The sequence below is a fragment of the Theropithecus gelada genome, chromosome 11 (genome assembly GCF_003255815.1).
Source record: "Theropithecus gelada isolate Dixy chromosome 11, Tgel_1.0, whole genome shotgun sequence".
Classification (NCBI taxonomy): Eukaryota; Metazoa; Chordata; class Mammalia; order Primates; family Cercopithecidae; genus Theropithecus; species Theropithecus gelada.
Window position 1 is genome coordinate 79,829,804 of NC_037679.1, and position 12,929 is coordinate 79,842,732.

The 12,929-nt window shown below is 48.2% G+C and overlaps 1 protein-coding gene across 3 annotated transcripts; it reads left to right on the plus strand.

Annotated features, from left to right (window-relative positions):
- Positions 1-869: 869 nt before the first annotated feature.
- On the plus strand, positions 870-12,627 carry MLEC (malectin). Of its 3 annotated transcripts, none has more exons than XM_025403650.1 (5): positions 870-1,522; positions 8,082-8,260; positions 8,815-8,991; positions 9,086-9,147; positions 10,975-12,627. In XM_025403650.1, exons 1-5 carry the CDS (start codon positions 1,291-1,293, stop codon positions 11,042-11,044), a joined length of 720 nt encoding a protein of 239 aa, XP_025259435.1. In that variant the 5' UTR covers positions 870-1,290; the 3' UTR covers positions 11,045-12,627. The 3 variants fall into 3 exon arrangements, with proteins under 3 accessions (XP_025259435.1, XP_025259434.1, XP_025259436.1); XM_025403649.1 differs by having other exon boundaries at positions 9,086-9,143; positions 10,975-11,376; XM_025403651.1 differs by lacking the exons at positions 8,815-8,991; positions 9,086-9,147.
- The last annotated feature ends 302 nt before the right edge of the window (positions 12,628-12,929 follow it).

Genomic DNA, 12,929 nt, shown 5'->3' on the forward strand with positions numbered 1-12,929 from the left:
TGAAATTCAAATATAACTGGGCTTCTCATACTTTATCTGCCAAATCTGACACCCTAGTAGTAGGGACTTGATACATTTTTTTCCTTTTAGGGAGAATTTCTAAATCGACCAGTATTTATTTATTTATTTATTTATTTTTGTCTTGACTCTGCCCTACACTTGCGATGCGACCCTTTGGCAACATTCAGTCTCTTTCTGGGCCTCAGTTTCCCCATCGGAAAAATGGGAATTTGAACAGCGACCGAAGCGCAGGGATCGCCAGTGTGGGAGAGCTCCAGGTGAACTGCGAAGGTGCAGGGAGGTAGCGCGGGCCGTGTCTGTGCGGGACGGTCCCGGCCTCCAGTCTGCGCACCGCCGGCAGCCACTCCAGCCAGCGCCTAGGGTGCCCCGGTCCCGCCCCTACGCCACGGAGGCCGGCCAGAGGCTGTCGCCATGGAGACGCGGGCGGCCTGGCGCCCCCACACTCACAAAGCCACGCGTTTCCGCTGCGTTGGAGCCTTCTCATTGGACGGCCGTCTGGACGCTACCACCCGCCCCGAGCCCGCTAAGGGGAGGGGGCGGGGCCTTATCCTCGTGGGACTCGTTCCCTGGAGAACTGTGTCCGCGGCCTCTCTGGGAAAGCATGGGTCGTCTCCCTCACGCGGGGAAAAGGACTGAGTCTCTTAGGTCTGGAGAGTGTCCATTGCTTCTCCTACTAGAATTTATGCTCACGCTTCTCCCTGAGAAAAGAGGGGGCGGGAAAGTCGGCCACGCCCCCTCCAGAGCCTATTTGGTCTCAAGAGCCGGAGCACCGGAAGTTCTGGCGACGTGTCAGTGCGCCCTACCCTAAACCTTCCTCCCCAGGCCACCTTTCCCATTCAGCTGTGGGATTCCGGGGCCGCCTGGGCGCTGCACCCGCCACTTCCGCATCGAACCGCCGCTTCAACCGAACTCACTCCCTCTGCGCGCGCTCCATCTCGTGCCCGACTGCTGGGCCGGCGCCTGGGAGAAGCCACGCCCTTTCCCGCGCCTGACATCCAATGAACGGGCGCTTCCCGGCGGGGTGGTGGGTAATTAATGAGGGCCTGGTGCTGATTGGCTGCACGGTCGTGGCCGGGGGCGGGCGGCGGGGTAGGTTGTCCGTGAGGTGGGAGGCGGTACCCGTGGCTGAGAAGAAGGAGGCCTGAGAGCGACATGTCCCCGGCGACTCAGGCGGAGCGGTTCGTGGCGCTGTTTTTCTGAGTCCGGGGTGGCCTGGCAGCCGGCCGAGGACGAGGGTCGGCGGGGGCTGCCCCCGTGGTGGTGGCCGCCATGCTGGGAGCCTGGACGGTTGAGGGAACCGCTGTGGCGCTCTTGCGACTGCTGCTGTTGCTGCTACCGGCGATCCAGGGACCGGGGCCCGGCGTGGCCGGCGTGGCTGGCGCGGCGGGGGCCGGGCTGCCGGAGAGCGTCATTTGGGCGGTCAACGCGGGCGGAGAGGCGCATGTGGACGTGCACGGGATCCACTTCCGCAAGGACCCTTTGGAAGGCCGGGTGGGCCGAGGTGAGAGTCCCCCTGCCGAGCCGCGGGATCCGGGGCCTGCTGTGCTGGGCGCAGCCGGCCGGGGGCTACGGGCCCCGAGCCCCTTTCGACCCTGGGGCCGCGTCTCTGGAGCGAAGTTTCTCTGCAGCTTCCTCGGGGTCCCGCTCTGAGCTCAGGGCCTGGCACTGGCTCCAGGGTACCTAGAGTCATACAGGCAGAGAGTTGGTGAGAAGTTAGTTATATTTGGATTTCTCATCCTGCATTTTCTCAACCCCTCACTCCCATCCAAGCTGGGAGAGAAATGACGAAGGCGGCCTTTTGCCACCTCCAGGCCTCGCGGGTTGTAGGTCATGGGTGCCCCTGCTCCTGGCGAGACAGTTCTTGGGAGATTCTTGTCGACCCAGGAATCGGCCGCTTTCCTTGCCCCTTCTGCAGGAGCGGGGCTTGATTCTTAGCCAGAATAGGAAGGAATCTTCGAAGAGGATGGGCCAGGAAAGTTTGATTGTAGCCTGCTCCCCCGCCCTCTTTTCGAGAGAAGAATATGTGTGCTTAAAAGTAGAATCTGCAGGCCGCCCCCAGAGGGTGGTTCTATCCAAGCCATCCTGCACGTGAGGCTGGTGGCTGTGGGTGAACTGGGTCAACCAGTGTAAGAATCCGAATGGCCTCTCAGAGAATGCTTACAACCTCCCCTAGGTGAGCCTGAGAGTTCTAATTCCAGCTTAGGGGGAAAATGATTGTGATTTGTTGGGCAACAGTGGTTTTTAACAGAGCCGCTCCCTTCCCAAAGTTAGTGTGTGTCAGAATTGCCAGGGCAGCTGCTTAAAAATGCAGATTCCTAGTCCCCACTCGAAATCGATTATAGTAGATTGAGCTTTTTTGCTGGGACCCAGGTTTCTGCACCAGGGGCTTGTGATGTAGGTTGCCCCGAGACCACTGTTTTGGAAGATCTGCTTTATAATCTTTGTTTCTTCTGTTGGAGGGATTGGAAAACAGGTTTCAGAAGGAAGTTCTTTGCTTCGTGTGTTGGAAGGAGATTGACGCTGTATACCGGGTTCAGAGGCAGCCAGATTGGCAGTATGCCACCTGCAGACAACCAGGAGACAGACTCACTCTTCACTTTCTCTCCCTCTTTTTCTGCGATGCCCAGATTTGGCTCTTGCTTTTACTAAAGGAGTTAGTTCTTCCCAAATCGATGGCAGTGTTCTGAAATTTGTTATATTAAGGAGTTTATTGCCTTTCACACATGTGAGGGTCTTGGGACACAGGGCTGTTTTCTGAAGTTCTATGTTTGTCTTGGAATTTGTTGAGCCCTGGCATGTAGATCACAGTAGCCTGGGTTCAGCTGACTCAGGGCTCCAGTCTTTAGCAGCGGTAACAGCAGCCAAAGCCAGACTTTATAGCAGGAGGTTATTACTATCTCTATCCTAGACCCTTCCTCTTTCTTCACCAGCGTGGGCAGGGAGGAAGGAGCCCTTGAGGAAACTAGACTGTTTGTGGACTTTGTCTCTTGAGATAGCTGTGGTGAGGGCACTGAGCGGATGGTTTCTTTTCACTTAGCAGATACCAGGCCTTACATTGGTTACATCGTCCTATTTGGTCTGTTGTGCAGAGGATAAAGCTGAGTAAGACCACACAGGTTTAGTTCCCAGATACTGCCCTTACTCAGAAATTCTGGTTTTAATTTGCTAATGCAGGTGGTGTGTGTGTGTGTGTGTGTTTCTTTGGCCTGGTCAGCAGTCAGCCAAGATCTCTGTCCTTGGGTTATTGGCTCATGGTTGCAGTTCCTTGGGAGGAGTTTATTGTAGCAGGTAAAATTACATGAGACCTACCAAAGCTCGTGTGTACTGGAGTCCTATTTTGGACACTGGCCCTTGGGGAATTGTATAAATGAAGGTTCCCTGCTAAGGTTCCCCTCTCCATTCTACCAATCTGGGTAAGAATTGGAGCAGTATTAAGGCATAGATGGGGAATGGGAGGTGGCGCTTGTCAGCTGCAGTTTGGACCAGCTTGTTGCAACATTGCACTTACCAGGTTCCTGAGAAAGGCATTTTGCTGGCTTTAGATCAGGGCTGAGATGTGCATAAGCTTGCACTCTCAGGAGGCAGCTCTCTCTATACTAAGGAGTCAATCGCACCAAGGAAAGTCCAGCTGTTCACGCTGCCTTTCTTCTGGGCCTGCTTGGATAAGGGTGTGCCAGGTATTTGGAGACCCTTGCCTCGTGCAGCTATTTACACTGATTGCAGTAGGAACTGTATGCCTTATTTCTTTTCCCACCTGCCTGTGATATTGTTTCCAGCATGCTGAGAAAAGTTGATTTTATGTTGAATGAATTCAGGTATTTGTTACTAAGTTAGTCCAGATAAGGGTTTGGTTTTCTTTTGAACTTGCTGTTTCTGTATAGTTTCTTTGTAGTTCAACATTCTTGTAATTGTGTGTGGCCCAGGGCACGTAGTGGCTTATGCTTTCAAAAGCAGTTCAAAATATTTATTGAATTTCATTTTTGCCTTGAGGATAACTAGTGCTTACAGCCTGGGAAAGGCTTTTTCAGCCTGTGTGCTTCCACAGATGGGAGCACCACTACAGAAAGTGGTGGTTTAGAAGCGTTCACATTGGGGTTTTGGTATCAGGCACATTCCAGGGGTTTCATTTATTTACTTAAAATTTTTTATTTTGTTTTTTATTGTAGACACAGGGGTCTCTCTATGCTGCCCAGGCTGGTCTTGAACTCCTGTCCTCAAATGATCTTTCCACCTTGGCCTCCCAAAGTGCTGGGATTACAGGCGTGAACCATCGCGCCTGACCATGTTCCAGATTTGTAACTTGGTCATTCTGAGTTCCTCTTCACTCTGACTAGGAAAAGACCTGGTTATTTGACCTGAGGGCATAGAATTTTGCTTGAATTTAGGGAAGGCTATTTCCTCTTCATAGAAAGATGCCTGCTAAAGTTGCTCGGCCTTAAGAAACTTGCTTTGCGTCTCTGAGCCTTGTTTTCCTTCTCAAAAAAAAAAAAAAAAACTCATGCTTTAGACATCTCTGATAAGGCTGTAAACTCTCCTGTCCAGAGTAGGTTAAAGTGTCTCTGTCACTTTTTTTTTTCCTTGATGACCTTTTACATGGAATTAAAAATAGGGCAGAGCATGGCTCCAGAGGGGGAAAAAGCTGGCTGGGTACCAGAGCCTATCAGGTTGCTAATGCTGTAACTGTAAGGAAGACCCTTTCCTGGGCTGCCTTCCTTTCAGCCGGGGAAGGATTTGGCTTTGGGGAGATAAGAGCTTGAAAGATGGGATGAGAGAGGAGTCACTGCTGCCTCTGATTTGCTCAAAGCCATGGGATTTGTTTAGAATTCTCTACCTCTACTGTCACCTAACAGGCAGTCTTCATCTGCAGGCCCTCCAAGTAGTGGAAGTTCACAGGGAGAAAATTTAGGTCCCTGAATCCATGGGTTCCCTGTCTCAGCCCATTCAGAACAATTCTTTAGGTACTGGCCTCACTTGAGAAAGAAGTGATCCAGAAGAACCGTCTAGTGACCAGGAGATCTGAGGGTGGGGTGGGGAGTGACGCTAGAGCACCAAGGGGAGCTCTGCAGCTGTGTTATGGAGGATGGGCTTCTGCTCATTCTGGCTTTCCCGCTCTTGTGGTTCCCAGTTGCAGTTTTCCAGTTAGTTTTATTACTTCCTTTTCTTTTGATCCATTCCCTAAACTCCCTTGAGTGGAGACATTTATTTAGTGCTTATCACGTGCATATTCTTGCCTGGCTAGCATACCCATGTTTCTGTGTCTCTCTCTGTGTGAGGCATTATATTGAGCTCTTTATATGGATTGTTTTATCCTTACCACAATGCTGTGGGATAGGTGGTGTCCCCATTTTATAGGTGAGAAAACAGACCTAGAGAAAAAACTTGTTCAGCGACCCTTTGTGTCTGTCTTTTCCTGAACCCTGTGCTGAATTCTCCAAGGAGTCTAGTTACTACATTGTCTAAAACTAAGAAAGAGCAGACAATGTAGGCCGTTTGGCCCCCTTCCTTTTTGGTTAACTGAGTTATATTATGCCAATTGCAGCAGTATGCTGACTGTCCACTTCATTGTATTTTAGAGAAATCTGTTTCGCTGTGAATGCATAAAGGCTAAGGAGGGAAGAAAAATCCTTATTTGCTGCTGCATCTCTTGGGACTCGGGCAAATTCAACTTTGCATGTGGCAGATCTCTTGGGAAAGCCACTTGGGCTTTAAAGGGAAATATTTTAAAGGTAATTCCAAGGTTGTTAAGTAATTTTTATTCACATGGTTGAGTTTTCTTCACTGTGGGACTGAGACTGCCACAGATTACATTACTGTCAGTTTCTCACTTTTTCCACTTGGCAAGAGAAAAAAAAAGATTCGGCCTGGCGTGGTGGCTTATGCCTGTAATCCTAGCACTTTGGGAGACCGACGCGGGTGGATCACCTGAGGTCAGGAGTTCAAGACCAGCTTAGCTAACATAGCGAAACCCCATTTCTATTAAAAATACAAAAAATTAGCCAGGCGTGGTGGTGTGCACCTGTAATTCTAGCTACTTGGGAGGCTGAGGCAGGAGAATCCCTTGAACCTGGGAGGTGGAGGTTACAGTGAGCCGAGATTGTGCCATTGCACTCCAGCCTGGGCAACAAGAGCGAAACTCCGTCTCAAAAAACAAACAAAAAACTCTCTGCACATGCACACAATTTTCTGTGTATCTATAAATCAAATGTAGTTAATGTTCCAGATGTGTAAGGATCACGGTCCTCATGGAAGAAGGAAATTCTTAGAGCTCAGATGGAAGAGAAATAGCAGTCTTTCAGTCTTCATAGGTTTGTATCCCAGGGCAGTGGTTTTCCAAGGCTGGAAAGGAGGGGGAGCATGTTAGCAGTACATCCTTTGTATGCATTGCTCAGTTACTTTTCTTTGATTTCTTGAGGAGAAATAGGAAGAAAAAAGTCTGAAGACAAAGTGCAATGAGTTTCCTGTTCCATTGTCTCATCGGTCCATCTGATCTCGTGGCTAATGTCACTTACAGGAACCGTTAACAGTTATGTTTATTTTTTTGAGGTCTTGACCTCAGCCACTGGGTCTTTTTGTTCATCTTTTACCTTTTGCCATGTCCTCTCCCTTGTTGGTGATTCAGAAGATAAAGCCCTGGGGATGACAGCCCCTGGCTGTCTCCCAAAGGATCGAGTTGCCAGATGTCTTCATGGTCACCATGTGAGATTGGAAGGCAGTCTTGAAATCTTAATTTTATGCGGGAGGAGAGACTACATGACTGCTACATCTGTAGTTGGGAAAGTATATTTATGGAGCACTGGAAAGCCTTGCTGTGTTTATAGGATAAAGGAGTCAGGCTACTCTCTGGAGGAAGCAGAACTATTTATCTCTGAGACTGAAATGTGATATCTTATATTTGCACAAAAAAGATTTGGCCTGGCGCGGTGGCTCATGCCTGTAATCCTAGCACTTTGGGAGGCTGATGAGGGTGGATCACCTGAGGTCAGGAGTTTAGTTTGTTGTGCAAGAGGAAGAAGAAAACATATATACAACTGTCTTATACCAAGGCTGGGAGAGGGCCGGGGGCAAGAGAGGTTTTCTACTCTTCTGATACTGACCCGAGGTAAGTAACTTTTTACTTTTACCCTCTCTCATTCCTTGTCAGTTTGTGAAATGTGAAAGGTGACTCCCCTAGGACTTGGACATCTTAGGCCGATTGTCTTTCCCTGCAGGATGCTCTGGCCTTGTGGACAGAATGGCATGGCTTCACTGCTTTGCAGGCACCTCCTTCATTGTCATTTGTTCATTTAGCAAACTGTATGAGTGGTGACTGTGTGCCAGGTCCCGTGCTAGGCACTGGAGGTGCAGTAGTAACTTTTTTCTCTACTGTTGGTTTATCTAAGTGAATGTTCAAGTGAGTAGGTGAGGAAGAGTTTTGTGAGTCTGTGGGAAGTAAGGATATTAGCATCACACCTTTCTTTTGTATGCCTGTTTTTACCAGCTTTGGAACTTTTTGAATGAAAATTATAAAAAAAAAAAAATGCAACAACTAAAGCTGGAATTTTATTAGCAAGGACAATGAAGAATGACTTTCCGAAGCAGATATCCTGTTTGTTTTAGACTCTGGGCTTTTCTGAATGAGAGAAAACATTCTTTGAACTTGATCATCTTGTATGGAGTTCCTGGCCATCCCCTTTGTTTTAGGTTTCTCTGAAGCCCCCCCTCTTGGGGAACCAGGCAGCTGCAACACAGCACTTTCTTCTGATAATGAGTTAGACTTGTTCTCCATAGAGTCAGGGGGAAAAAGTCATTTTAATGTGCTTTTAGAAAGTTCTGCTCTGAGGTTTATAGGGGCTGTTGGCCTGATTCGTGTTTAGTTTCTTTCATTTTGCTCTTCCATAGTAATGGCTGTATGATTCCTGCCTTTGTTGGAGCTCTGTTTGGAGCCAGGTGCAGAGTGGGTGGCCCTTTATATGGAGAGGGTTATTAGCATTGCCCTGGAAATGCCTCTGGCTGTTCTGAGGTCTTTGCTCTTCTTTTGTGTCTTGCCTCTGATGTGCTTTCTCTTTGTCTTTTGTCCTCAGCCTCAGACTATGGCATGAAACTGCCAATCCTGCGTTCCAACCCTGAGGACCAGATCCTGTATCAAACTGAGCGGTACAATGAGGAGACCTTTGGCTACGAAGTGCCCATCAAAGAGGAGGGGGACTACGTGCTGGTCTTGAAATTTGCCGAGGTCTACTTTGCACAGTCCCAGCAAAAGGTGAGGCCTAGTCAGGCTGCTGCTTGACCAGTGGGACATTGCTGCTCTTGGACAATCCACTATTATGGGGATAGAAAGTGTGAGAGCCTCTCCAGAAAGGAAGAACAGATGAGCTCTAGAGAAGCACGTTCCATAGTCCACAAGGCTGCACTTGCCTTCGGGGTTAGTGACAGAAAGCAAAGCCAGAATCCTTGTTTTGGTAACTAACAGATCCTGTTAAGGCCCTCCTGGCTACTTCCCTCCATGGTTTGCCGCACTTTCTTGCTTTTAGCCTTATTTTTCCTCTGTCCCTTCCTGTGAATTTCCTTCTTCCTATGCTAAGCTTTTTGTTTGTATTCTTTGTTCCTTAAAGCCAGTATAAGACCTCCTGGGCAGCGAAGGAATATGGCTTTGATTTGACCTGGGTTAAGGATGCTAGCCACCCTGGATATCCAGACCCATCATTTCTTAAATTATTTTTGAACTTGAAGCCCAAAAAGGTGCATGATGCCCAACTGCTTGAAAGGATGTAAAGCTGATGGTTTTGACATTGTTTCCTTTTCTTATCCTGGAAGGTATTTGATGTACGATTGAATGGCCATGTCGTGGTGAAGGACTTGGATATCTTTGATCGTGTTGGGCATAGCACAGCTCACGATGAAATTATACCTATGAGCATCAGAAAGGGGAAGCTGAGTGTCCAGGGCGAGGTGTCCACCTTCACAGGGAAGCTCTACATTGAGTTTGTCAAGGTAATTCCCCTATTCTGCCCATTGCTGAAGAGAGTGGGTACAGGGGAAGTTGTTTGCTGCTGTGTGGGGTTGACTACTGTTTCCCTTTTTCTAGGGGTACTATGACAATCCCAAAGTCTGTGCACTCTACATCATGGCTGGGACAGTGGATGGTAAGTTGTGTTTTGACCTGCTTTTTTGACTTGGGTGGAAGGATATGGTTGAGGAAACCCTTGGGAGGTAATTGAGCTGATCACTATTTTGGAAACACTTAAAGCTAAATTGTAGGGGATTGGCCGGGCGCGGTGGCTCAAGCCTGTAATCCCAGCACTTTGGGAGGCCGAGACGGGCGGATCACGAGGTCAGGAAATCGAGACCATCCTCGCTAACCCGGTGAAACCCCGTCTCTACTAAAAAATACAAAAAACTAGCCGGGCGAGGTAGCGGCGCCTGTAGTCCCAGCTACTCGGGAGGCTGAGGCAGGAGAATGGCGTGAACCCGGGCGGCGGAGCTTGCAGTGAGCCGAGATCGCCCCACTGCACTCCAGCCTGGGCGATGAAGCGAGACTCCGTCTCAAAAAAAAAAAAAAAAAAATTTGTAGGGGATTCAGAGTCAGTTGCATGAGGATGAAGTATAACATGGTACTAGCCGCAAGCTTTGGAGTCAGGTCTACATATATCTTTTTTTTTTTTTGAGACGGAGTCTCGCTGTGTTGCCCAGGCTGGGGTGCAGTGGCGCGATCTCGGCTCACTGCAAGCTCCGCCTCCTGGGTTCACGCCATTCTCCTGCCTCAGCCTCTGAGTAGCTGGGACTACAGGCGCCCGCCACCACGCCCGGCTAGTTTTTTGTATTTTTAGTAGAGACGGGGTTTCACCATGTTAGCCAGGGATGGTCTCGATCTCCTGACCTCATGATCCACCCGCCTCGGCCTCCCAAAGTGCTGGGATTACAGGCTTGAGCCACCACGCCCGGCCAAGTCTACATATATCTTGTTGCTGCCATTTAATCGGATGTTTGTCTTGGATGGATGTTTCTAATTTCCCGATAAATTGGGATTAATAATGGTACCTATTGGTGTACCTTGACCTTTGTAGTCATTTGGGATCATCTAAAACTTGTCCTTATTTTGTTTGTTTGACATCTCTTTCCTAGGGGAAAAAAAGGTAAAAGGAGGAGTCCTGTAGGGTTTTGGTATGCTCGGAAAGATTCCAGCATTGCTGGACTGCACTGGGACAAAACTTCCTTTATTTATGTCTCCTTATCCTTGGGATCAAGTCTTAGAGTGTATCTCTTTCTCAGGGTTTAGATTCTCCTGGCTGCCAGCATCTCAGGCTGATTTTTGCAGAGAAAGCTGCGTCTTTGTGACATTTCTCCCCCACTCCACTTCTGTACCTTTTCCCAACTTATCTTGAATGCACTTAGGATTTCATCCTATTGTCTTGATGTCCTCCAAATGCTGATATTATGACATCTAGGAGGATGGATGTCTTACCACCAAACAGACCTGTGTTCAAGTCCCTGAGGAGGAGGCAGGACAGAGGGACAGTGTGTGCTGGGAACCCAGAACTCTCTGGGTCAGCTTTTCTTCAATTGTTGTGTGAATCAAAAGGGAATGTGGGCTTGTGGGAGGAGGCGGGATTTGGAGACGTTAAAGTTTAGGCATCGGGTCATTGTCCCTGTCCAGTCTGGTCATCTTGGGGCTCTGTCAAAGTAGAGCAGAAGGTGAGAGAGTGAGCCTCCCTATGAGCAGGGCTTTTTCTACAACAGAAGGTGAGAGAGTGAGCCTCCCTATGAGCAGGGCTTTTTCTACTTCCTAGTTAAATCTCAGGCTTTTGCAGGACTCTACTGTTCTGTAGACCAGAGGCTATTTCTGCTACTTCTGGTCTTTTCTCTGGACCTGGACTCACTCACAGGAATCTCTTTATTGTGGCTTATTTGCTGCTTTTAAGGGTCTCTCTTACTTACATGCTATGGGTCTTAACAGTGTTTTCTTCCTTGTGTTAGATGTACCAAAGCTTCAGCCTCATCCAGGATTGGAGAAGAAAGAAGAGGAAGAAGAAGAAGAAGAATATGATGAAGGGTCTAATCTCAAAAAACAGACCAATAAGAACCGGGTGCAGTCAGGCCCCCGCACACCCAACCCCTATGCCTCGGACAACAGCAGCCTCATGTTTCCCATCCTGGTGGCCTTCGGAGTCTTCATTCCAACCCTCTTCTGCCTCTGCCGGTTGTGAGAACAAATGACCATCCTGAACAGGGTGGAGGGGTGTGGGAAAGAAACCAGCCATATTGGTTTTGGTTTCTATATTTTTCACAATGATTAATGAAAAAAAAACAAAGAAAAAAAAAACCAATTAAAGGAGACAAAAAGAGGCAGAGCGAGTAGAGAGCAGCCCTCATTCACCACCTGGTCCCAGACCTGCTTAGGTCCTCGTCCTCTCTTTGTGGCTGGCTCCCAGCCGTCTCTTTCCTCTTGAGGATACTTAGGATAAACTGGATCCTTCCTGCTCAAGGATCCTCGTTTGTACACCTAGTGGAAAGGACTCTGAACTCAGAGGAGTCACTGTTCCTTTTTTTAGGTTAGAAATTAACAGCAGGGAAATGCCATCTTATTACCTGAGATGACCAGCACTGGGAGTTAGGTATGTTCTGAAGTTATGTCTAGATAAGACTTCAGATGTCCTGGGATCGAAAGAATGTGTGTGAAGGGGTGGAAAAGTAGGGAGATTAAAAAAAAAAAAAGAAAAGAAAATGCTTCCTTATCTGGAAGCCTTTCTGGATTAATCCAGTGATGGTCCCACCTTTAGTGTTCAGCTTTGTCATTGCTTGTCTCCCTGGCATGTGCCAGTTACAGACTGTCCGGCATCCAAGACGATTAGGTTATGTTGGATCCTCAGATCGCCTCTGACTTGTTACCACAACAAATCATTTTGATTTTAGTGCCTGTTGGGGACTTGATTTCTTCTCAGTTTGTTTGTTTGTTTGTTTCCTTAATCTGGCTCATTTGAAATTTCTTCTCCCCCTCAACCATCCCACTAAGTTATACCCAAGAAGGGAAGGAGACACGGGGATTTGGGGTTCTCTGCTTGAATGTCTTCTCCTTTACCACCTCACCTTGTTGGTACCTCCCTCCCTGGATCTCTGAGCCAGCAGCCAGGAGGACCTGACCCAGCAGTTCTTTACTGGCCCCTTTGTAGGGTCTTGCTGCCAGGGGGCAGGGATGCTTTCCAGCCTGCAGCAACAGAACACTTGACCTTAAAAGTCTCTTCTGGTCTTTGGATTAGAAAAGGCTTATGTTAGCATAGCTTAAGAGCAACCTCAGAGACTTGAGCCCTACTAATTGACTGACCACTGTTCAGAGTGTCTGGTATCTGATGTTCATTTATTCCCATGTTCTTGTGTGTCACAGTTCAGCCAGTTTTGGTTTATGCCTAGAGCTACTTCAAGGAACTAGACTAATTAGCTATATAGACCCAGTGACGCTTCTTATTGATCTTAATAGTATGCCCCTCCCTCCCCTATCCTTTCATTTCCCTGTCCAAGTAGCAGTCAGGTTCTTGGTGTGATGGGACTGAAAGAATTCCAGTCAGCCAGAGCCTTGGCAGCTCTGAAGCTAATCTTAGCATCTAAGTGTCGGTCTTAAATTCCCTGAAAAAATTTCTGTAGGAAATGAAGCTTCCCTAGTCCCCTCCTTTCTGGTCACCGTCATCCATTTCCCAGTTAGGGCAACAATGAAGGAGGACCCAGCCAAGCTAAAAGGAATTTTGTGGATGGGAGACAGCAGGATTTGCTTCAGCTTGGGCTGGAGCAGTCAATATAGGATCTCAGGCCAGGCCCATTTTTCTAGAATGTGTTTAATTTTGAGTTTGCTTTATTAGATATGTTTTTTTTTTTTTTTTTTTTGAGATGGAGTCTTGCTGTGTCGCCCAGGCTGGAGTGCAGTGGTCGAATCTCCGCTC

Bases quoted from the DNA above. Each gene is read 5' to 3' on its own strand.
- MLEC (XM_025403649.1), top strand. From the start codon at position 1,291: ATGCTGGGAGCCTGGACGGTTGAGGGAACCGCTGTGGCGCTCTTGCGA. The intron at 8,992-9,085 runs GTAATTCCCCTA...CCCTTTTTCTAG, and splicing joins TCTACATTGAGTTTGTCAAG to GGGTACTATGACAATCCCAA. The intron at 9,144-10,974 runs GTAAGTTGTGTT...TCCTTGTGTTAG, and splicing joins CATGGCTGGGACAGTGGATG to ATGTACCAAAGCTTCAGCCT.